We start from the raw sequence: 22,928 nt of genomic DNA on the forward strand, positions 1-22,928 counted from the left end.
CTCCGTCATTCCCGACCTCCCGTGGTCCCCCTCTTTTCTGCGGCAGCGGCTCCAGATTATACTGTGTGATAAGCTTCCTATTTCTTGAAACTATTTGGGATTGCTCAGATTATCTGGCCTCATATCCTCGGGAGTCGGCTTTGGGAATCCCGATTTTAGTCTATTAAGGCAGAAGATTTTGCAGCCCGACAGCTTTGACTAATTAGCATCTAATGGTGGGTGGGTGTCTTAGCATTTGGGCTCACTTTTAGTGTTATCTGCTCCCACAGACAAGCCGGATGTACACACACACACACACACACACACACAGAAAACAAAGAACGTCACTTTAATTCAATATGATTTAATGAGATTATAGCAAAATATTCATTCTGAATACAAATGAAACAAATGCAATGCAAAGATTAATAAATTGTATTTAATTATTGAATGACCTCACATACAAAGCTGGATATAATGTAATAATATACAATTTCATATCAATTTTGACGTCACCTAATGACATAATTATTTGCAGAAAAAGTCTCTAAAATATCTCTTACATTTTGGTGATTCAAGTCAAAATTGTGAGTACATAATAACTGACAAATATAAAGTGTTTACTCTCAGGGTAAAGAGGCATGCAGGCCCGGGTGAAGCCTCAGTTGTGGCTGCATACGGGACCAGGGCCAGAAGAGTCTGGGTGCTGAGCAAGTCAGAGGGAATGCAGATGCCTGAGGACAGCACCAACAGGTCGTTCTGTGGGGGCGAGCCAGAGCTGGGTGGTAGGGGGAGCTCAGGGAGGGTAGGGGAAGCTGTCCCGCCACCCTGCGCACCCTCCGCCGCGCCCTCCGGCAGTGATAGTCCCCATTGGAGAAGTCCTGATAGTTTGATGGGTGGATTGCCCAGAAGTGGCCTTTACCATTGTCACTGCGGCCAACTTTGATGAAGCAGTCGTTCAGGGACAGGTTGTGTCGCACACTGTTCCTCCAGTTTTTATCCTGTTGGGGGGCAAAGAATACGAACACTGTTAGGCCCAAAAGCAAAACCTAAAGGTAAATAAGCGTTAAACGGTGGGTGACCCCATCTGAAAATTAACATAGGTGGCTGGTTAAGTATGGCTGATCCTCCTCAGGATGTCACCTTGTCCTGTTGTTGGCAGGATGTGAGATAGCGTGTCAACACTGTATATGATCACAGCAAGACACGACACCTTGAGTTACCTTTTTAGCACGTCAAACCAATGATCGACTGTAATCCACTAGGCTACGTCCAATCTGTTGTTGCACCTGGTAACGGCAGAGGCGGTTTGCAACCTAGCAACGGGATTACTTTATTTGTGAATTCGCCAACAAGAAGATCATCTAGTGTCCCTACGAGCACCTAATTGCCTAACCACTCAGACAGATTACCTGTGCCAACTATGTTGCTCCACATGAAAATGGCTGCCATGTTATTTTCTGTAACTAAGATAAACACGATGACGGGCAAAAACACTTTTTAGGAGCTTTGGCACGTTAACAAAAGTAACAGAGCATTGAGTAATTTCAAAACACTCCCCCCAGACAGCGATCGCAGGTTTCTTAGAGCTTACTTCACGTTATCGCCCAATCTGACTTTCTAAATCCCTCTGTTAAGACAACAGCTACTTCCTGACAATAGTTGATTATCTCTGTCTGCCATGTTCAAAAAAAGATGCAAAAACGCTAACATACCTTACTCTTGAAGTAAGGGTAGTGGTCCATTATCCACTGGTAGATGTCACACAGCAGCAGCTTCTTCTGCTCAGACGCCAGGATTGCCTTGGAGATGAGAGCGATGTACGACTGGTTGGGTTTGTCGGCAGACTTCTCTGGACCGATGCTGACAGACGTGGTGGTGGTGGTCACTTCCTCCTCCCCCTCCTCTTGTTGCTCTTCTTCCCCCTCCTCTTCTTTGACTTTCCTTTCCTCAGCGTCTACCTCTGACCTCTGCGGCTGTTTCTCAGAGCGAATCCCCACCTCTTCGGGTTTAGGATTCTGATGATCTAGCATGTTGCTCGCTGTCTGCTCTGCCGCACGACTTCCTGTCGCTTCTTCTTTGGAACCTTTGACTCCTTTATTGAACAGAAGGTAGTCAATAGTGAAGCTCAGTCCCAGCCTCTCCCTGGCGCTGGTGCGGCTGCTTCTGTCCTCCATTGTTATTTCTGAATTGAGATATCTCACACTCATTTAAGAGGTTTAATTACTTCCAAGCTGGCTGACTGTTGAATAATTATCAGGTGATGAGTAGAAAGCGTTTCGCCCAAAAAGTCTTCTCAGAATTGTTTGTCTGAGTTTCGCAGCATGACCATTTCCTTTCAAAATAAAACCCCCTTATGGACTGAACACCTCAATACCCCTCGCTTCTTCCGCCGAAGTCTTACTGTTGACAAGATCACAGATAAAGATGAGCCACTCAACTGTTGTTAACCCTGATGCGCTCACGAGCCACACAATCTCAACCTGTGGAAATGACGTCAGTCTCGAAGACTAAATGCGGCCACGTTGTTTGCCAACAAAGTTTAAGTAAACGTTTTCAGCTCTACAATAAATAGAACCTGATCGAGACCCCCTCCTCAAAATCCAGCAGCCTTTTTGCTCGTGAATGGAAGAGTAGTGCTTCATAGTTGTGAAGGTGACTCTATTTATATGACTGTGAATTTATCCCTCACAGAAAGGGGCAAAGGAGGCACAGGGGTGGTCCAGGTAGGGGGTCTAAATTCAGGCGGATTATTTTTATTAACCTAAGCAAATCTTTGTAATTACGGGAGATTAAACACTCAAGATTTAGTGAGACATGGTGTGCAGAGGATGGATGCTGTAGAATCAAAGGCCTTTTAGATGCCAGTGTTATCCTGTTAAAGTTGTTTTGTCCATGTGGATGCTGTCCAAAGAATTACTCCAGTTACAACTGAGCAGTAATTATTGGCTCTACTTCAATGTTTTATAGAGAAAAAAACAAAGCCGAACAGTAAAATGTATGAATAAAAGAGTTCACTTCTTGCTGTTAATATGAACCTTTTTTTGTGTTATGCATCCTGCAACCTTATTTCTGATTCTTGCCAATTATCATTGTAAAAATTATTATACATTGGTAAAAATAAGCTGTAATGTGTATTATAAAAATGATCTAGTATAATTTTGTATATTTCCTAATTGATCTTATCTTTTTATTTGAATAAGCTTTATTTCTTAAATGTTAAACTTTTTGCTTTGACGGTAATGATATTTTAATGTGAATAACTAATGTAGCAAGTCTTTGTTACAGTATTTAAATAAAGTATTCTTGTTCATGTTATGATACACATCAAAATCAGACAGTGAATTATACTGTCAAATGTTGAGATAAAATGTGGATTGTATCTTTATATTTATTTGACTGACATTTGTTTAAATTTTGTACTGTTAACTGTCCTTTAACAAATAAAAACCCAAACATTTTTTGGTCTTTTTGATAAATTCTGAAACTTCCTAAAGCACCTTATCCATCTTAAAATGTTATTCAATCACTAAAATAGCAACTGTAAATCTTTCCATAAGTAAGATAAAAGAAAGATCAAAGTCAAGGAAAAACATCATGTGTAATAATGCAACACTTCAACGCTCACATACTCTGTATCTGCATCCGCTTAATCTGCATGATTAATTGAAGCGGTATCACAAACAGTATGGTATTGTAATATATGCATATTTAACATATTTCTTAACTGTAATTTATTGTGATTTTTTTTTTTTACTATTTTGCTACTTTGTAAAGTTTATTCGGTTCTAAGACTAAGAATTTCATTACTGGTGATGATGTCTGCATTGTATGAATCTTGCATTGACATCAAATAGTTTTGATGTCAGTTTCTCTTACTTTCATGTTTTATATTCCTAAAGTCTCTGGGATCCTCAACAAACAGATGTTTAGTCTTAACAGTGTCTGTGTGCACATATTCTTATCGGTTAACCCATGAGCTGTGAAGTTATATAGAATCAGAATAATCTGCACAAGAGATACATTGTATTTACTGGACTACACAATAGCAGACATCATATTAGTCTAGATCACATTAACAGTCGGATTGCAGTTGATCTGCTTTGTTCTGTCCGTTTTACACGGGGTATGGATTAAATGACAGCCGGGTCAAATCATGGACCATGTTGCCCTCTTCTGTTTAAATAATGCAACATGAAATATAGGCCTATGTGCAACATAACCACTATGCTGCCTTTACATGAGCAAGCTCATGTATTGTAATTAGCTTTATCATTTACCTATTATATGCATAGTCTCTGTTGATTAAAAAATACACCAATAATTGAAATGTAATTATTATAAAAAATAAAATAGTAGCCTGTATTGTGGAGAACAAACAGAGCTGCGTGTTGGGTCTACATTAGTGATATACACTTAAACAGCTATGTCAAAATAAATAAATCCTATATTTTGTATATCTCCTATATTGCTCTTATATACTTTTATTCACAAATGAATAACTTATAAATATAGATAACCTACTCCATCAACCAGCATGGTGGCAAAGCCAGGTGGCTTTAGCCTCCTGTATTGTTCTATTGACGTTTCACAACCAAAGTAAAGCCAAAACAAAACACACCATGTTATTACATGATACTGCAATTCCTTCAATTGATTTTTGTTTCCATGAGGCTATTCTCTGCCACATATGAGGAGCTTTGGAAAACCTGGGATGGATCACCTCAGGGAGTGTAAGTGTGTTCCTTACATACTTATTTACATTATATTAAAGGCATGACATAACATTGTATTTGTGTTTAAGACACGGTGTGGTCAGTATATAGTCATAGGTGCATATGTATTTAGTTAATTATTTTTTTTAATTCAGTAGTGAACATACCTTAGACAAAGCATTAACTCCGTATCTGACTGCCGGACGCACAACCCGAAATGGATTATTTTGCTCGGAGTGGACTTGTGGAGACCATGCGACCGGTTCCACTTGACACCCCGTGCTTTAAATACACAGTGAATTTAAACAGTTTTTAACACGCGTGTTCACGATATCTCAACACTATTGAACCGGAACATCACGGATATCACATGGCTTTGATAAATCGAATCATGAACACACACCGAGGCCTTATTCTGACACGAGACCCGTCTCTTAGTGTTTTTTAAAAAGTTGTACTGTAACTTTAAAAAACTGCGAGCCCGCCCATTGCGTATGAAGAGCAAAGGAGTCCGGTCAAAGCCGCGCGGTGATTGGTTGAAGACACCTGTCCGTCAAAGCTGACTCTGCGTCCCATTGGTGAAAGACTAGCCGTCGTCTCTGACTCTCGCGGTACTGCTGCTCGAAGATGGCGGCCGAACTGGTGGAAGCGATGGTGAGTAGAGCTTGGATAGATTTCATTTGAGGGGAGACGGGTGCGTGTGTGCGGGCTGAAGTTCAGCCCCGTCGTGGGGGAAAGCCGGGGCTTGGTGTGGACATGGTTTAATGTCTATATTCTGTCAAACGTGGCCCATTTTGTTCACGACGAAACGAACTAGCCTGCGCCGCTAACGTAGCTAGCAGGCTAGGTAGCGTTAAGCAGTCAAATGCGTTGGCTCGGCTAGCATCACGCTGCCGCTAGAAGAGGACATCGAAATGAATGATGGGGCCATCCAGACAATCGGGGGCTGCTGCCAGCTTCCTCTCAGCCCTGTAAATAAGTCACGTAATTTACCTGACCGATACGTTTCTTTGTATTTAGTCGATTAGTGTACGGAACTGAGCACCTGTCAAATTGTTCAGTTGCTATGATTGAATGCCAACAGCCCAGTCCTGAAAGGAGCTAGCCAGACGATAGCGGAGGCTACACTGCTGTTGTTCAAGTCAGGTTGAAGAAACTCAAAGCTTTCTGATTTTACGACCGCAATTTGTGCGCAGCTTGTCGATCAGAGGCCCAACGTCCAGCTTCGTTATCGTGTTAATGTGTTTGAAGACACGTCTGGCAGTTGAAGCTTGTCAGGCTGCTGCTGTTTCCTCCATCAACAACAACATTACTTGATGTCAAGTTGATACACTCTGCGTAGCTGCTGCCTTTAAATGAACTCCATCATGCGTATGCTTTGTCCTGAGGTAATTGATAGCACTCTCTGGGTCAATATTGTACAAGTTTAGTGTGGCTTATCGAAGCCTGGACGCATTGTGGCCTCAGTGACATTACTCTGTATATATATATATATATAGAGAGAGAGAGAGAAAGAGAGATAATTTTAGTTACAGTTTCATTCATATAGTAAACGGAGAGCACGAGACTATTCTTCCTCCATTTTTAAGTTTGGTTGTGATTGGCCTACGAGGGTCCCTATAGAATTTTGTTAGTGAGCTTTACATTTGCACCTATATTCTACCTCACAGGACAGTAAATAAACACAAGCGCACTCAGAGAGCTCATACCTCGTCCAACATTCCCCCTTTGAAACATGTTTGATTTCACTTGATCCAGATTGTTATTTGGATCTCCAACAACTTGCACACACACTCAAAAATTGAAGTCCCCTAAACATGCTTGTTTTTCTTTTTTATCATTGTTACCTTCTAACTAACAGACAGATCAATCCAGATGAAAACATATCCTCTTTAAGTATGGTAATAAAGGTCCAAGCTACAGTTTTTACAATTAATTGAACCTCTGAATATTTTGTTTTAGATCAGGGGACACTGACCCAAGTGTTTAAGTATTTTCTTTTTCGGCTTGAACTGTAGGCGGGCTTATTGTCAGTGCATTCCTTCTGAGTACATGTCTCTGTGCCTTACATTGTGTTCAAGGCATGTAGTGACTGTAATACAGTGAAATGCGTCCATTTAGTCATACATTTTAATGCTGTTAGAGAATCAGGGTTCCCAAAATTCTTTAATGGTAGCAAAATAACAAATTGATGTTAAATACTTGCAAGTGGTTAGAATAAGGAGCATTTTAACTTGTGTTTATAAAGAACTTAAAGCAAGGCAGGTGTAATATGCTGCTATAATAAGAGCCTTCAAGGCAAGTTCATTGGGTAAAGGCAAACTCATCTCATAAATACCTTCCGAGAAACAACCAATAACTAACGATTAACAACTTGCTGTTCATGACAGTCACTCAAACTTCCTCTGACTACGTACTTCAATGTCTCTCAACTTTATATCTAAAATTTTGTTCATTCCTCTCTGTAGAACATGGTCAAAAGTTTCCGGGTTTCAGACCTGCAGACGCTGCTGGCCTCGATGGGTCGCAGCAAAAGCGGGCTGAAGCAGGACCTGGTGGGGCGCGCACTGCGGCTGGTGCAGACCGAATACAGCCCAGAGCTTCTGAAGAATGTCAGGCAGCTCTACGAGTCGCGCTTCCCAAAAACATCTGGCTGGCTTGCTGCACGGCGTCCAGAGGGCGTCCCGGTTGCCTACTCGTCCCTCAGCTCCTCCCCCACTGCCACCTCTCAGGGCGCAGACTACCTCAACGGCATTTCCAAACCAATTGCGACACCTGCAGCAGAGGTCAAGCTGGTGCCACTACCCTTTTACCAAACCTTGGAGACACTGCTGTCACCAACAGAGCTAAGTAAGTGTATGCAATTTATTCTTCTTGTATTCTAATTATTGCTTTTAGAGAAATATTATTTCCCCTTCTGAGTTATTAAACTATGCACTGTGTTTTAATGTTATTTTACAGTTGCCCAGAACAATGAGAAACTGCAGGACAGTCAATGCATATTTGAATTAACACCGAACCAAGCTGATCAGATCAGAAATGCAAGGTAAGGGAGTTCAGCATAGTTTCCCAGATTTTGCTTTGCTTAATTTTTAGCACCTTAATTTAGGATTATATAACTAATGCTCATTTTAATTAAGTACCTTTACTTTCTTAGCGAGCTTCGTCCAGGAATCAGATCAATCCAAGTGGTTCTTAGGTAAGTTTACAGCAATTCCTATTTAAACTTAATACACTTAATACTTAATTACACAATCCTGTCTGGACTGTGCTCGTTTGGCCAGTGTTAACCAGAATGTGTCTGACAGATATTAAGTAAAAAGGAAAGATAGTTTTACCATGTTTAAAAATGATAGTAATGTTTTCTCTCTCTTGACACTCTGTTGCAGAATCTGTTACACAGACTCCATTGGTGTCCAGGAGGACCAGTATCCCCCCAATATTGCTGTCAAAGTCAACCAGTCCTACTGTCATGTGCCAGTGAGTCAATTCTCTTATTTGACTAAAGCAGAGCTGATCTTCTGCTCTTGTTAGTCCTGAGTCTCTGTATGGATAACAAACTGTTGTGTTTTGTGCTGTTGGAAAGATGCATTTTTACTGCATTGTTGTGTTCAATGCATGTTGCTGACACAAAAATGGAATTTTGATAGGGTTTTTGTTGACAGCCCAACTCAAGTCATTATGCAGTAACTGTAGTGAAGATGAAACCTTGAGTGTTAAGATATTGATGTTGATGTATGCAGACCAAACCTAAAGCCAGTGATAGACATTATTAAAAATATTACTTACAGACATCAAAAAAGCTGCAAATGGCAGAAGGAAGGTTTTCTCTTGCAAAACAGTTCCTCTTCCTACACATCGTGTAGAAGGAGAATGGGGATAATTGTGTTATTTAGTGTTTTTCCACCCAACCCCAAACTAATTTTCATCTTTCCTCCTCTGTCTTTCAGTAACTTTTCTAGTTCAACGTTCAAATGTATTTGTTTTCAACATGTTTAAATGGAATTGTCGGCGTGTTGAGATTAAGTATGACTGTTACTTGAATTGGAAATTACTAAAAACTGAAACACATTGCTTGAAACTCAGTAATATATTTTACCTCTTTATATAAAAGTAAAGACTAGAACCTGTGTGTGACTTTTGTGTCTCTTTGATAAAATAGTGACTGTGCAACCAACACAATAAGAACCTGACTACTTTCAAACTATATCAAAGCCCGTAAGAGGGAATTCTGATGCCTGTATATACAAATCATTCAAAGACTGGATAACTTTTAGTATGACGTAAATAATACTCTGGCATTTGTGTGTCTGTGTATTTACAGGGTTATTACCCCTCTAATAAGCCTGGAGTTGAACCTCGTCGCCCTTGTCGACCTGTAAACATCACTCCCTGGTTGCATCTCTCCAGTGTCACTAACAGAGTCACCATCACCTGGGGAAACTTTGGCAAGGTAAGAGTCTTATGCTGATTCTCATATTTTGGCTTAGCGCAGGGTCATGGTGGAAACAGTGGAAGCTGACACACAGTGTTTCATGAGTTCTGCTCATCCTTGCGTGGTGTAACTCCTAAAGAAGGCTCTTCGAGGCCAAGGGCTGAATTACTTCAGTGACCCTCTTAACTGTTGCTCCCACAATCCTGATCCTGTTAAGCAGCTGGAGGACAAACGAATACTCTCTCACCTCTGTTCACACCCTTTTTTTAGAGCCTTTGTAAACCAATTAGGGATAAGAACTGTGAAAGTTGTACCTAAACACAAGAAACAGTAACATAACACTGCAGTTTTAAACAAACCAGAGCACCTCACTAAGTGTCACTAAGTGTTAAATTACTTTTTTAGAGGCAAACTAGCGTTGTTGGTTGAGGAGGGGTGTAGTGGGTGTGTGGGGAAAAGTTGGAAACACCAACATTTGGAACAGTAAAGAGAAGAACACTGTAGAACTGTTGGACTTGACTTAACATGAAACTACATAAACTAAAATAGCCAAAGAATAGGAAAGTATATTTATGGTCTGTTTCAGTCTCCCCACAAGCCTGGTACAGTTCATATCAATCCACTTCAAACAACGAAAAACGGATGCAACAAAAATAAGCCGTTCCGGTTTTTACTGCGGATCTTCATGAACCAAGGGGATCTCCACAGGGAACCCACAATCCACCAGATGATTTTCTCCTGCGTCTGACTTTAGAGACGAGGCGTCTGCTCCTCCTTTTGTAAAGGTCAATCAGACGATCATCTCCGACCTCCACACTCATTGCTCTGTAGCTACTAGTCACTTCTGTGTTGGTTCGGATTACACAGGGTTATGATTGGAGTGTGAATGGACACATACACACACACACACGCAAAAGGCTGGTCCTGCAGTTGTGGCAGCGTGTTTGTTTGGGCAGGGAGACGCATTGTGATATTGGTGATATTGCGGAACACAAACATATGAAGCAAACGGTGATCAGACACCTGCTAAAACTGCCAGACCAGCAAAGCCCAAAATGCAGCCATTGTCATGTTTAATCGATACTGTGCATTTGCAACTCTCAACAGAGATGAGTAGAGAAGCAAGATGCCTCACTTGTTAGCTATTTCCGCCATCAGCTCCAGGAAAAAAAAACAAAAAAGTAGTCAAATAACTGAAGTTAGAATACAAAAGTATTTACTGAAAAAAATGATGAGTGAGCCATCAAAATTCCTTCTCATCTCTGCTGAGAGTTGTACTTCATTCAGCTGTTTGTTTTGCCTCATCTGATCGGCATGTATAGAGATTGCTGATTAAACTAATTAGAAGGAATATCGGCCGATAACGATCGGTGGCTGATCAATTTGAGCACCCGTACAATCAAAAACAGAATGTTCAGTACAGCTTTGCATATAATTATTTCAGCGAGCAACTGCTATCAACTCACCATCGCCCTGACTCACTGTGACATGGACAAGGTGCAGGGGTGGTGGCGTCTTGATAGTCTCGCTCTTTCTCTCTATACTGTTACTCCCTCATAGTACCTGCAGTGCATTCTCTGGTACTGAAATTGGGCACTGTTGATTCCATATTGATGAAATTCAGTCGGTACCCTCATCCAACTCTATAATGAGGAGGATTGAACGTTTGCCTTAATTCTTCTAACATAAGCTGAGATGGTGATTACGAGGCGATATCTCTTTCCACAAAAGAGCTTGGGAGTTAAAGTTTCAGGTTGTTTTGGGGCTTTGAGGTTCACTTGTGTATAGTTGCTTAGAAAGTCCAATCACTTAGAATTTTAACTTTAAATTGATAAAATCGCCATTTTGCCCATCAATCTACAATCTAGACTTTCCAAAATAACAATGCAAATTTATTTGGTGGTCAGAATTAGGCAAAGGATGAATGCTGTCAATCACAGAGAGACCTGTGGAGAAAACCACCTCCAGAGTCCATGCGACCTGAGGCTGGAATAATGGTTCACCTTTCAGCAATATATAACCCCTCAAAGCATAGATATCTCTGGACTGGACAAGTCTCTGTTCGCCAAACCTGAGACTAATAGACCGTAAAACAAGGGTGGGGAAACCTTTTCCTATCAAGACCACTGACATTTCTTATTTTTGATGGGCAACTTTCAAGGCCCATATTAAATTACTGAATATATACAGTATGCTTCCTAATGTGAAGGCTGTTTAATACTTGCAGCTGATTTCCAGGTTTAAGTCAGCCAGTCTTGAGCAGAACTAAGTTTTTGCAAGTCTGTATTGAAAAACTTGTTCACAGCATTCTGTTGTTTCAAAAAAAGACAAACTTAAGTGGCAACAAGGCTCCTTCATCAACTTTCCCTCTGAAAGAGGTTTCAGCTTCTTAGCAACTAGCTTGCTCGGCACAAAACTTGCCTAAGTATCACTTCAGAATGTGTGTCGTTTACTTTGTGTTTGTTGATTTGCTTTAGAGTTTATGAGGCACATATTTAAACATGTGGGCATGTAGTTGACTGCTACAAATAACACGAATCATGCGCAGTCAGGACATCTGTGTTTAAGAAACCAGAACAATCCAGAATCATGATTAATAACTAAATACATGTGGTTATCACTTATTGTGAGTCACACACACACAGAGTCGCATAGAGAAGTTCTCCCCGCAGATAATCACACTTCTGTGTTGCAGAAGAAGCGACGCCCCGTTTACCCAGGAACATAAATAGGAATTCAGCAGAATCTCTTGTTTACCAGCAGAGTAATGCACCTCAATGCTGCCAAGAGGGGCCAGGCAGGGCCACACTGATACAGTAAAGACTAAACATGCAGCACACTGAAGATTAAACTGAATGAATGTCAAAACAATGTGGAGAGACTGTTGACAACAGCACATTTGTAATAACAGTAACAGTCTAAAATACATTTTTAAAGCACAAATCATGAGGCTAGTGAAGATCTACACCTCTAGTCACACAATGATTAACAAAATAAATAAATCACGTATAGAAATAAAATTATTTGATGAATCGATAATCGCTTATACAATGGAAACGTAGCCCTTTGAATTGGGAAATAGATCGTGAGGTGCCTAGAGATTCCCACCCCTATCAGTGTGTTGCATTCAGGTTTGCCCTAAGCCAGAAGGTACCATTTGCAAGAACATTAAATTATTTTTTGTTGTTGTCTTTTTATCTCAGAATCTTTTTTAATTTTTTATAAATTAGTAAATAGTTTCACTCTGTCATTAAAGGTTATTTAGTATAGATTGATCCACAAACATTTAAATTATTTATAACCTAAAACAAAAATTGAAGGGGGCTGAATTCTTGAAGCTGCTCTATATGCTTTATTTTTTATCTCTTTTTAAAGTCTGTGCTCACAACCTTTGAATTGGTGTTTTCAGCGGTACTCGGTGGCAGTGTATTTAGTGAGGGTCTTTACTGCAGCAGACCTCTTCAGCCAACTCAAACTCTGCTCTGTGGAGAGTGCAGATCGTTGTCGTGAACGCAGTAAGTTTTACTTGTATGATCTCCTAAATTGTTCCAGTTTCCATTACATATTTCAATGCTTGTATGTACTTTATATTAAACTCATTTCAATTACATTTCTACAATTTATTGACTCTGTTTTGATTGGACTGGATTGTCTATTTAATGTATAAGGGATAGTTCACCAAAAACATTTAATTCACTCATTATCTACTCACCACTATGCCGATGGAGGGGTGGGAGAAGTGTTTGCGTTCACAAAACACTTGAGGAGTCAACAGTGTGGCAGCCAATGTGACCTCTTCTTCAGACGTAATAAAACAACAGAAAAAAAACATGCCTCCATACTGGTTGGATTTGACTGCAACACTGTTTGACCCTGAGACTCAAAAAGTGTTTTGTGGACTGAAACACTTCACCCACCCCTCCATCAGCATAGTGGTGAGCGGATAATTAATTAATTTTCATTTTTCTGTGAACTATCCCTTTAAAAAAAAAAAAAAAAAGGTTCATAATAGTTGATCCACTATTTATCCACAGTCCAAGACAAACTTCGCTTTGACCCAGAAAGCGAAATTGCCACCACAGGGCTACGAGTTTCTCTCATCTGTCCAGTGAGTATATCTACATAAGAACGCTTGACATTTTCAGCTGTGATACAGTGTCTTTAATATTTGTGCTGCTACTTTGCTGGATGCCTTTAACATGCTTTGTCCTCTCCTATTTCCCAGTTGGTGAAGATGCGACTCGGCGTACCTTGTCGTGTTTTAACTTGTGCCCATCTCCAGTGTTTCGATGCAGTCTTCTTCCTGCAGATGAATGAGAAGAAGCCCACATGGACTTGCCCTGTCTGTGACAAGCCGGCTCCTTTTGAACTGCTCACAATTGATGGGTAAGGAGACAGAAACATGCTCTGACTGGTTCCACCCACACAGCATCATCTTTTCACTAAATACTGAAAATTCACCCTTGTGTAATTTTGACGACCCTGTGTGCCAAAGCCATCCTGGGGAAAATAAATAAACAAAGCTGCACAGGTGTCTGGGCCTTTTTAGGACTTTTGATACAAGTTGAATCCTGCTCCAGCCTTCTGTGTTTTTATTGAAAATGCTTTGGATGTTTTACAAGTCATGAGAGGTTCATTATCCATTTTGTTCTTAATTTCTAAACTTGGTATCAGGTTTTAGTTCAAAACCTTCGATCAGCTAAACTGGCTCTCTGATCTACCTGTTCTAACAGCCCTACAATTTAGAGAACCAAGCCATGTTACTGTGATTAATTTTTTTTACCTGGAAACGTTTATTGACCCATCTAAAGGTCCCAAAGGTTTCTAGTACATTGTGTCTTTCTTTTTCTTGATTTTTGTTATAAAGAGAATTGTGAGTTCTTTGGCAAAACACAGATGAGCCTGCAGTCCATTCTTGTCAACAACACTTCGGGCGTGTCATTTCTTGCAAATTGTTCTTACTTTGGCAAAGACTGGAAGCATTGTGTTACCGTTTTGGCTTTAAGGTTTATATGCATTCCTTAAACGTCCAGTGTGTAAGATTTAGGTGAAAGGGAACTATTGGCAGAAATTTAATGTAGAATAATCCTCATGATGTTTTCACTAGTTTGTTTCATCTAAATTGAATTGTAGTTTTCTTTACTCCAGAAAAGGCTACCATAGGTTCTTTTTCATGTTTGGAGGGTGAGGTGAGGGGTGTTCAGCTGCAACATGCAACTTCTACACTAGATATCACAAAATTCTACACACTGTACCTTTAAATTAAGCTTGTGTGAAAGTCTCGTCTGTAACCGATCTCTATGTTCAGTTTCAAATGGCCTAATTACTAAACGTTGTCAGGTTTATTGAGTGATGCCTCGAGGCTCTGAAATATACAGATGGAGTGCAGTTTTCAATTTATAATAAACATCCAAGGATTTTCGCAAAAGTTGCTTTTTTTCTTTATGGAGTGTAACTTGAATAATATTCATATATATATATATATATATATATGAAAATGTCGACATTTTACAATTTTCTCCTGCTGGTGAGTATTCTGTTGCTTTACTGGTGGATGTGTGATCCGTTTTGTAAGGCAACTCTAACCTGCAGTTTGTTTTTCAGGCTGCTATCTGAGATCCTGAAACAGACAAGTGAAGACATTGAGGAGATTGAGTACCTAACTGACGGCTCCTGGCAACCCATCAGAGATGACAAGGAGAGGGACAGGGAAAGAGAACGCAGCAACACGCCAGAGTACCCTGTTGTTGATATATGTGAGTGTCAACCCTGTAACATTTTTTACTGCTTTCAGACAGTGAAAGCACTTAACACCAGATACTCTCCTGAAATGATCCAGAGGGGCTTTATGTGAGAAGGCAAATGTCAGACACTGCGAGGATTGTGCGGAGTTTCTCCTACCAGCCCTGTAATAGAAACTCTGGATAATGTGTAAGAACACAGCAGGCCATTCTACGAATGATTCACCATGAGTGAGTCGGTGTGTTGTTGATGTTTTAAACATGCAAAACTAAAAAAAAGAAACCAAAAGAATAGAAATATCCCTGGATATAAAATAGCTGCCATACACGTTAGGGCTGCATGATATATCGAAAATGTATCTTCATCGTGATATCAACGTGTGCGATATACTTATTGGCTTAAACTGCGATAAAGGGTGTTCCATGAGCCAATCAGATGGAACCCTGCTGTCTTTGTCATCTTGTTACACATGCATATTTTTGAATGACATCTCCTTCTGCAGGCATTCCTGAGGCAAACGGTCATTCACCAGCCCACAGCAGCACCAGCCAGACGGGCAAATCTGGCAGCAGTTCCGTGGGGGTGGCAGGAGGCACAGGGGGACCTGCCGTGGCACCAAGCGGAGGTGCGGTGGTAGATCTGACTCTTGACTCTTCCTCTGAAGAGGAAGGCGGCGGGGCAGGAGGAGACAGCGAGGACACAGAGGATAGCGCCGACAGTCCTGCCCCGAAGAGGGGCCGATATAACTACGACAAGGACCTGGTTACTGCCTACTGACCCCGCAGCTCTGTCCCCGCATAGACTGACACACACACAGAGACAAAGGCAGGGGGCTCAAAAGAACTTGAGGACAGGAACAGTAATCCACTAGATGCAACGACCCTCCCTTATGCCCAACATTAGAGCCTTTTAGCAGCTCTGGTTTCTACCCATACAAAACAAACACACTCAAACATGCACTGTTAAAGAATCTTCAATCTAGAGCGATTAGGATTCCTCTTTGTACTGTACACCACTGGAAGCGACTCTAACTCTTTTTGGTCAACTGTCACCTCACAGTGAATATCTGTACCGTCCTGCCTCTGCTAAAGAAACTGAATGGATCGAGCACCCCGACACCACCATCGCCCCCTTTCCTCCTCTCCTCTCCTCCGCTCTTCAGACTATTTCCTCTCTTCCACCCCATCACTCTTTGTATTTGACTTGGAATTACTGGCTCTTTTAGCCGTGGGTGTTCAATGTTTGCGTTTCTGATTTTTGTCACATTTGTGATGAACAGGCAAGTTGAAAAGCGGAGGCACCTCAGTAGTTTTTGGTGAAGGATCAAAAACAGCAATGGAAAAGAGGCATGAGTAACTTTGGGGGAGGACACGGCAGAGGTATGTGGAGTTTGATGCAAATCAAAACCTCGTCTGTTGGGTTATTGTTTCTTCGTTCATAGAATGAATTCAAGCTTGAAAGGGTTTTTTCAGGAATTTATCCTTTTAATTATAAAAGGGCAGAACACAATACTGGCCTCTGATGTGTGATGCTTTCCATTTTTATTTTGTCCTTTAGATAAGAGAACCTACCTCAGTCATAAAAAAAACAAACAAACTTAGCAGACTGACCAGAGAGTAGCTGGGAAGAAGGAGAGGACAGAAGAGTCTTTCTGAAGCCAATTTTACACTGGAGACTTTTTTTATTTTTATTTTTTAAGTCCATCGTTACATGCCGCTCCATTTCCTCTGCAGCAGAAAAGTCTTTGTTGAAAACCTAGTTAGTTTGTAGATAACCACCAGGTTAACTGTTGGTGTCAGTGATGGGTGGAGCTGTCCCACTAAATAAAACATTGCTGTAGTTTTTTTTGTTGCTTTATTAGGATTTATTACGGTTGATGTATCATTGCATAACATTGCAAATGGGCATAACACATCAAAATTACTGTTCGGCTTCTGCACCAAAGCAGATGCATTTTAAGATTTCACTGACAGAAGATGGTCTTGAGATTTTGGTGCCTTTTTTTTTTTTTTTTTTTTTTTGGTGAAGTGGTATAAGATTGGAGCCTGTTGTTTTAAAACTAGCTGAGCTGGCCAATCAAATGAGACTCCCCAGTCTGAGAGGTGTTTTATTTTGTTTATGTTTCAATTGCAGTAAGAGCAGCACAAAAAATTAGAATCTGAGGTAAAGGACAGTCATGGAACAGGATTCAGAAGTGCTGTCCTCCTTTTTTTTTTTTTTTTTTTTTTTGCCCCCATATTTTGGTGTCTTTCTCTGCAAGCATCATATTTATTTTATTGCTTCATGTTCTCTTAACAGTTATGTGTAATAAATCTACATAATATTTGGCTGTAGTTCTGCACGGACAGGAGCTTGTACTTGCAGAAAGCAGGATACTTCAGCTGCTGTGGTTTTGGGTGTCGAGAGGCTCATGGCCGGGCTGTTGATTAACAGTCATATTTCTTTTCCTGTGAATGAATTCCAAACCTGGGTCACAGAAGCACTCGGAGCATTTTTTTCTGCGGCTGGGGTTGAACATGTTTAACACAACAAGTGCGACCGCCGCCAAGTTTAGTCATTCATTGAATTACAAATTGTCCCGTCTGGAACAAGTGGAGCTGCTTCAACCAACAATCCCCCTTCTGCTCAATGTAGATTAGGTCATGTCTGTTTGCTGGAGTAGAATTGGACTTAAATTGCCACACACTGTAGGCTCAGACTAATGTTACTCTGCACCCATACTAGTGTTGTTGGTTTGCTATCGCTGCTCCTCGGATGAGGACACATGGGCTGCACGTGTTTGCATTAGGTTCGTCTGCAGGATGGTCAGAAAATATTGCTGTGTTGATAGAGCAGTTTGCACTTTCATTGGAAGCGTCATAGAGTTTATGGCTTATTTATTTTAACGCCATCATGTAGTGAGTATTAATCAAAGATAAATTTCCTTTGTGACCAGATATCCTCTAACATCTCATGCATGGGAATCAGAAAATGTGAAACTAAAAAAAGGGCGCAGTCGTTCTCCACTGTAAAACAGTTATTGTCCCTTTTTGTTGCGGTTTGAACAGCACACGTTTTTGGTTTTCATGCGTCTTGTTCAAATGCAGAGAATTTATATTTACACATTAACCGAGGCCTCTCTGTCGGTAAGTGCATCGTACGAGCGGGCTGTTGATTTGAAAAAAGTGGGTTGAGAAAAATCTGGTCTTCCATTTCTCTCCTCTTTTTGCAACATTGAAGTAGCTTTCAAAATTAACATACTGGTGAAAAATATTTGGTAATCACACAAAATTGATTGATGGGCCTTTACTACACCTGAGTCTGTCCATGAAAAGGATATTCTGTATATGGAGTTTTGAAGAAAAAAGTAATTGTGAAGAACTCTAATACCTGTTTTTTACAAGGCAAATGGAGTAACTGCTATACATTTAAAATGACACTGTTCATTTGTCACTAGGTATAGAAGGTTATTATTTGAACGGATCTCCTAAACTTCTCTTTGCCTTTATGGTTAAAGATGAGAGGCGGTGCAGGTTGCTTCTGTGGATCTGAGCCAGATGTGTTTGTGCAAGTTGTTTTGGGAGCAGGAGAGAGCTGAGGGTCTGGTCTTTTTGTAGTGGCATCTCTTCATCGTACAATAAATGCATAAGGTAGCATGGGCAGAGGCTTACAATCCCTGATGTAAATGTTTTGTTTGTTGTGTTTTTTATATGTTCATATTAAAAGACAATAAAATTAAATAATATTTTATTAAGCCTTGAATCGCCTCCAGTTGTTCCTATGGGCGAACAGATGAGGAGCTGTTGAAGGGCAGCAGCAGCTGGAGCTGATGCCACTGAGGACTGGGAGGACTGGTTCTGAGGTGTGGATTGTTCATGTCCTGTACCAAATGCTCAGATCTGGGGACACATTTGATGCCTGTTGAGGACAAAACTGTAAAATTTCAAATGATCGTATTCTAACAGCTGTTATTGACGTGTGGAATTAATTAAAATCAGTTCTTAAAAATGTGTGCCATTGTTTTATTTTGATTTTTTTTTTATAGTTTTCATAATTTATAATGCAGAAAAAACTGGACCCTATTTGTTTTCTCTCCTGAAATCTCAGGATCAGCCTGTGAAACAAAAAATTCATGTAAATTTAGTCTTGTATGAAATTAAGTTCTGGTTGAAATACATTTTAATTTAGGAAGAAGTAAACTGCTTAATTAATGCCAAATGTTTGGGTCAGAAGAAAGTTGACTGGTTATTGTTGGGGGGGGGGGGGGGTAATGACATTTCAGAAAGGTTGATGGTCGCATTGAAGCTTAGCGCGTTGAGACTATTACTTGCCAGCACCTCAAAACACCTTGGCCACCAGGATGCTCCATGATAACTGTTATGTCAAAAAAGGGAAATAAAAATACTCTACTGTTGTAATCTCTCTTGTACCAATGTAAATTCTATTTAATTTTTTATTTCGGTAACACTTTATATCAGGGAACAAGCAAAGTGAACATATCCAGGCACTTGATTTTAATTCATGTACAACAACTTCCTTACTTACCATCAATAAGCAGTAATTATGAGGTTATTAAGGGAAAACTTAATCAATGGAGTAGTTGCAGAATAAGGTCATTAAGAATAAGGCATTAATAAGTGCTTTATAAGGACTAATAAAGAGCCAACATGCCTCTAATATCCATGCTAATGAGCAACTAGTTAATGGTTGATATGTGTTCCCTAATATAAAGTGTTACCTTTATTTCTTATTTGGTGGCATTAAACTTTGAGATTGCTGTCAGCCACTCAGTCTGCATTATAGACTGTATGTATATAAATACATACAGTCGATGGTCTGGAACAACTCTTCAACGATTATGTCGACTGTTTACATATCTTGCACTTTTCCCATATTCCACAAATACTGAATGTTAAACATTTTGAATTTGGCCTGTCAGACTTGAGGTAACCTGAATTTCTGCTGAGGCTGCAGACAGTAGAGTCAGAACACCAGGTTCTGCTCATCACCTATAGCTAATAGGAACCCTCCAGTGATGTATCGTACTATATATGGTCACACGTGAGGGAAGAATCCAGTCTAATACAGAAATTCAAAAAGTAAAGAAATCCTGCTCCAGAGTGCATGTGTCCGGAGACTGGAGCTGTGGTTCAACTCACGGATCAATTATGACCGCACAGCCAATACATCACTGGAGTCTCACTGTCCTTGATTGGACGAGACAAACACAGACTTAAATAGTAAAATCAGAGCTTTCATTTGTTAATTTTTGTTTTAAATAAATCTGAAAAAACAAGTCCGATATTTTCACTTTGATTGCGGTTAACTTGATGGCATCAGTACTTTAAAAACACTTTGTAAAGTCTGTTAAAAGCTGCTCAGCTCTGCACTCACTGATTCTATGTGCTCTTCTGTGTAAAGCTTTGTATGTGGCAGTTCTCTGTTTGTGTCGTGTGCTGTTACTGACCTGTTCTGACCTATCCAGGGTCTACTGGTGTAAATGATCTCAAAGCCATAACCTGGTATTGTGCATCAAACTGTCACATTTATGTTTGAACTGTATAAAGTCCCTTTTAAATGAAATAAATAGAAAATAAAAAAGTGCCACTTTTATCCATTAGCAGTTTAGAAAAAAATGAGAACAGATGCCTGCTATTTACAAACAGGAGATTTATGAGATTATTTATATAATCACGACTACCTTTTGTTTTTTTTCTCCTAACACTACAGAGGGTTGGTACAGAAAATGTTGAGTTCAGGAAATGTCAGAGGATGATACTTTCTGAATCTAAATGTCGGTAAAAAAAAACCTGCTCTCGCTCTGCTGAGTGTTTCAAAACTGTTGCATCAACCACTGAAGCAACAAGAGGAAACCGAGATGTGTCACACAGTGTGAAGTGTTCATCTGAGAGAGAGGAGCACACAAGGAATCAGATTAGATACTGCAGATTATAGATGTTCTGAGAAAACGTCTTGGTTAAGTTACACATGCAGGTTTTAAGCCACTGCTAGTGCAAGTTCATTCGAGGTTATTTAAATTAAACCTGGTGGCAATGAGGGTTAGGGTTAAACCCTGACAATGTTTTGTCACCAAGGTAAAGCATAGTACTGATTTGAGTAAGGTAAACGTCTTGCTTTTATCACATTGGTTATGCGAGCATGAAAATAAAATTAAAGTTCTAATGGATAAATAGGGTGACACCTGCCTGTAATGTATGCCACCATATAGTGACATTATAGATTTACAGACAGTAATATATAGGGATTAGTAGGTGCTCATGATTCGAAAGGTTATTTTATTGTTTATCTTTAACCTCAAGGGTCCAGTGTGTAGATTAATTCTCATGTTGACACTAGTTCGTTTCATCTAAATTGTATGAATTGTAGTTTTCTTTACCCCAGAAAAGCCCCTTTATATTTTAAATACTTTATGTCTACGGAGGCTGCCATGTTTTTTACATTAGTTCAGACTGGACAAACTAAACACCTTATGAGTTTTTATGACAACTGAAGGCTGCCACCGGTTCTTTTTCATGTTTGGAAGGAGAGATGAGGGGAAATTCAGCTGCAACATGCAATTTCAACACTATATATATCACAAAATTCTACAAACTGTACCTTTAACTTAATATTTTGTTATGCAAAATAAATGCGAAAGATGCTTAAATAAATGTATTCACACATTTTCCCTTAACTTTGTGCAGTCCATACATCCCTTCAACTTCATATGATAGGATTTATTATTAGTTTTCAAGTTTCAAATTACAGAATTTTTACTTTTTTACATAATTTGTTATTTAAAGCAACACTATGCAATTTTTACAGAGCAACAGCGCCCTCTGCAGCCACATGTGATGATTCAGTCTGTCGGGCTTTTGTGTTAACCATCGAACAACTCGCGTATTGTCCCTCTGACTGAACTGAAAGACAACTGAATGGAGGATCAATTATGTGTTATACCTCCTCACTGTGCTCAATGTATTTATATTGATACATATTGAACTTTGTTGAATTGATCTTGATGAAACTCATGTTGCGATCATAACTGATATTGTTTTATTGCCCAGGCCTATTTGTACCTGCTCACTGAAGTCACACGGTGTAAAAGCGGGCGTTCGTGATGAGGAGTGGAAATGGATTTTGAAGTTAAGATTCTAAAGTTAAAAAGCATAGTGTTGCTGTAAAGGGATAGTTCACCCAAAAATGAAAATTCACTCATTATCTACATGCCACTATATATTATGTATATTGTATATTACGCCGTATTAGTACAGGAGAATAGTGCCTGTCTAATTCCAGGAGAAATTACAATGTAAGGACACAATGTGACACAATGTGATTTAGGAATGCATATTTAGACTTAACTATCCAATAGGATGTGAACACCTACATGTTACATGGAGAGTGACAGCAATTCTAGCCATTCACTAATGTGCTGTTGGAATGGGTGATGCAAATAGAGGACGATATATGGGGATGCTGTGAGAGACATCTTCATACATCTTCAGACTTGGGGGTGACAATGTCTCATGTTACTCTGTTAGCGTTTGTCTATTGTTTCACCTTCTGGTCTCCTTGATGCATCAAGTCTACATTAAAATCTTCTGCATGAGACAGCAGCTGCTGCTTGAGTTCTCCTTTCTCCAGCTGTCAGAAAACTTCCATAACAGACACTATGCCGATGGAGGGGTGGGTGAAGTGTCTGAGTCCATTGGAGTTTCAGGGGTAAACAATGTTGCAGCCAAATGCATCGATACTGCTCCAAGTGCCGAGGTCATTCTTAGCCTAAAGTTCAACTGTGATCCACGCATGAATGTGACTCTGGGGGGAGGATCACAGAGGACATTTAGATTAAAAACTTGGTGTAAATGAAACCGTTTTGAGTCCAATTTGATTGTTGGGGCTTACAGACACTTGGATGACTCCACAGGAGCAGAATGGAGGCATGTAATGTTTTTTTCTGTTGTTGTTTTACTTTGAATGAAGAAGTGGTCAGCACATACTTGGATTGGCTTTGGCTGCAACGCTGTTTACTTCTGGAATTCCAAAAGTGTTTTGTGGACTTAAACACTTCCGCC

At 40.0% G+C, this 22,928-nt stretch overlaps 2 protein-coding genes across 2 annotated transcripts; one reads left to right on the forward strand and one right to left on the reverse strand.

Moving 5' to 3' along the window:
- Window positions 1-331: 331 nt before the first annotated feature.
- On the reverse strand, window positions 332-2,678 carry foxq2 (forkhead box Q2). The gene is made up of 2 exons (XM_020080846.2): window positions 1,695-2,678; window positions 332-980 (listed from the first exon to the last, which is right to left on the reverse strand). Exons 1-2 carry the CDS (start codon window positions 2,187-2,189, stop codon window positions 606-608), a joined length of 870 nt encoding a protein of 289 aa, XP_019936405.2. The 5' UTR covers window positions 2,190-2,678; the 3' UTR covers window positions 332-605.
- Window positions 2,679-5,233: 2,555 nt separating this feature from the next.
- On the forward strand, window positions 5,234-18,858 carry pias4a (protein inhibitor of activated STAT, 4a). The gene is made up of 11 exons (XM_020081158.2): window positions 5,234-5,348; window positions 7,163-7,544; window positions 7,656-7,740; window positions 7,852-7,893; window positions 8,084-8,174; window positions 9,019-9,147; window positions 12,539-12,644; window positions 13,164-13,237; window positions 13,355-13,515; window positions 14,734-14,885; window positions 15,374-18,858. Exons 1-11 carry the CDS (start codon window positions 5,322-5,324, stop codon window positions 15,646-15,648), a joined length of 1,524 nt encoding a protein of 507 aa, XP_019936717.2. The 5' UTR covers window positions 5,234-5,321; the 3' UTR covers window positions 15,649-18,858.
- The last annotated feature ends 4,070 nt before the right edge of the window (window positions 18,859-22,928 follow it).

Source organism: Paralichthys olivaceus, chromosome 3, assembly GCF_024713975.1.
Source record: "Paralichthys olivaceus isolate ysfri-2021 chromosome 3, ASM2471397v2, whole genome shotgun sequence".
Classification (NCBI taxonomy): Eukaryota; Metazoa; Chordata; class Actinopteri; order Pleuronectiformes; family Paralichthyidae; genus Paralichthys; species Paralichthys olivaceus.

Coding starts and splice junctions, on each gene's coding strand:
- foxq2 (XM_020080846.2), bottom strand. CDS start 2,189: ATGAGTGTGAGATATCTCAATTCAGAAATAACAATGGAGGACAGAAGC. Junction 981..1,694: donor ACCCTTACTTCAAGAGTAAG/GTATGTTAGCGT, acceptor GCCCCCCAACAG/GATAAAAACTGGAGGAACAG.
- pias4a (XM_020081158.2), top strand. CDS start 5,322: ATGGCGGCCGAACTGGTGGAAGCGATG. Junction 13,516..14,733: donor GAACTGCTCACAATTGATGG/GTAAGGAGACAG, acceptor TTTGTTTTTCAG/GCTGCTATCTGAGATCCTGA. Junction 14,886..15,373: donor GTACCCTGTTGTTGATATAT/GTGAGTGTCAAC, acceptor CTCCTTCTGCAG/GCATTCCTGAGGCAAACGGT.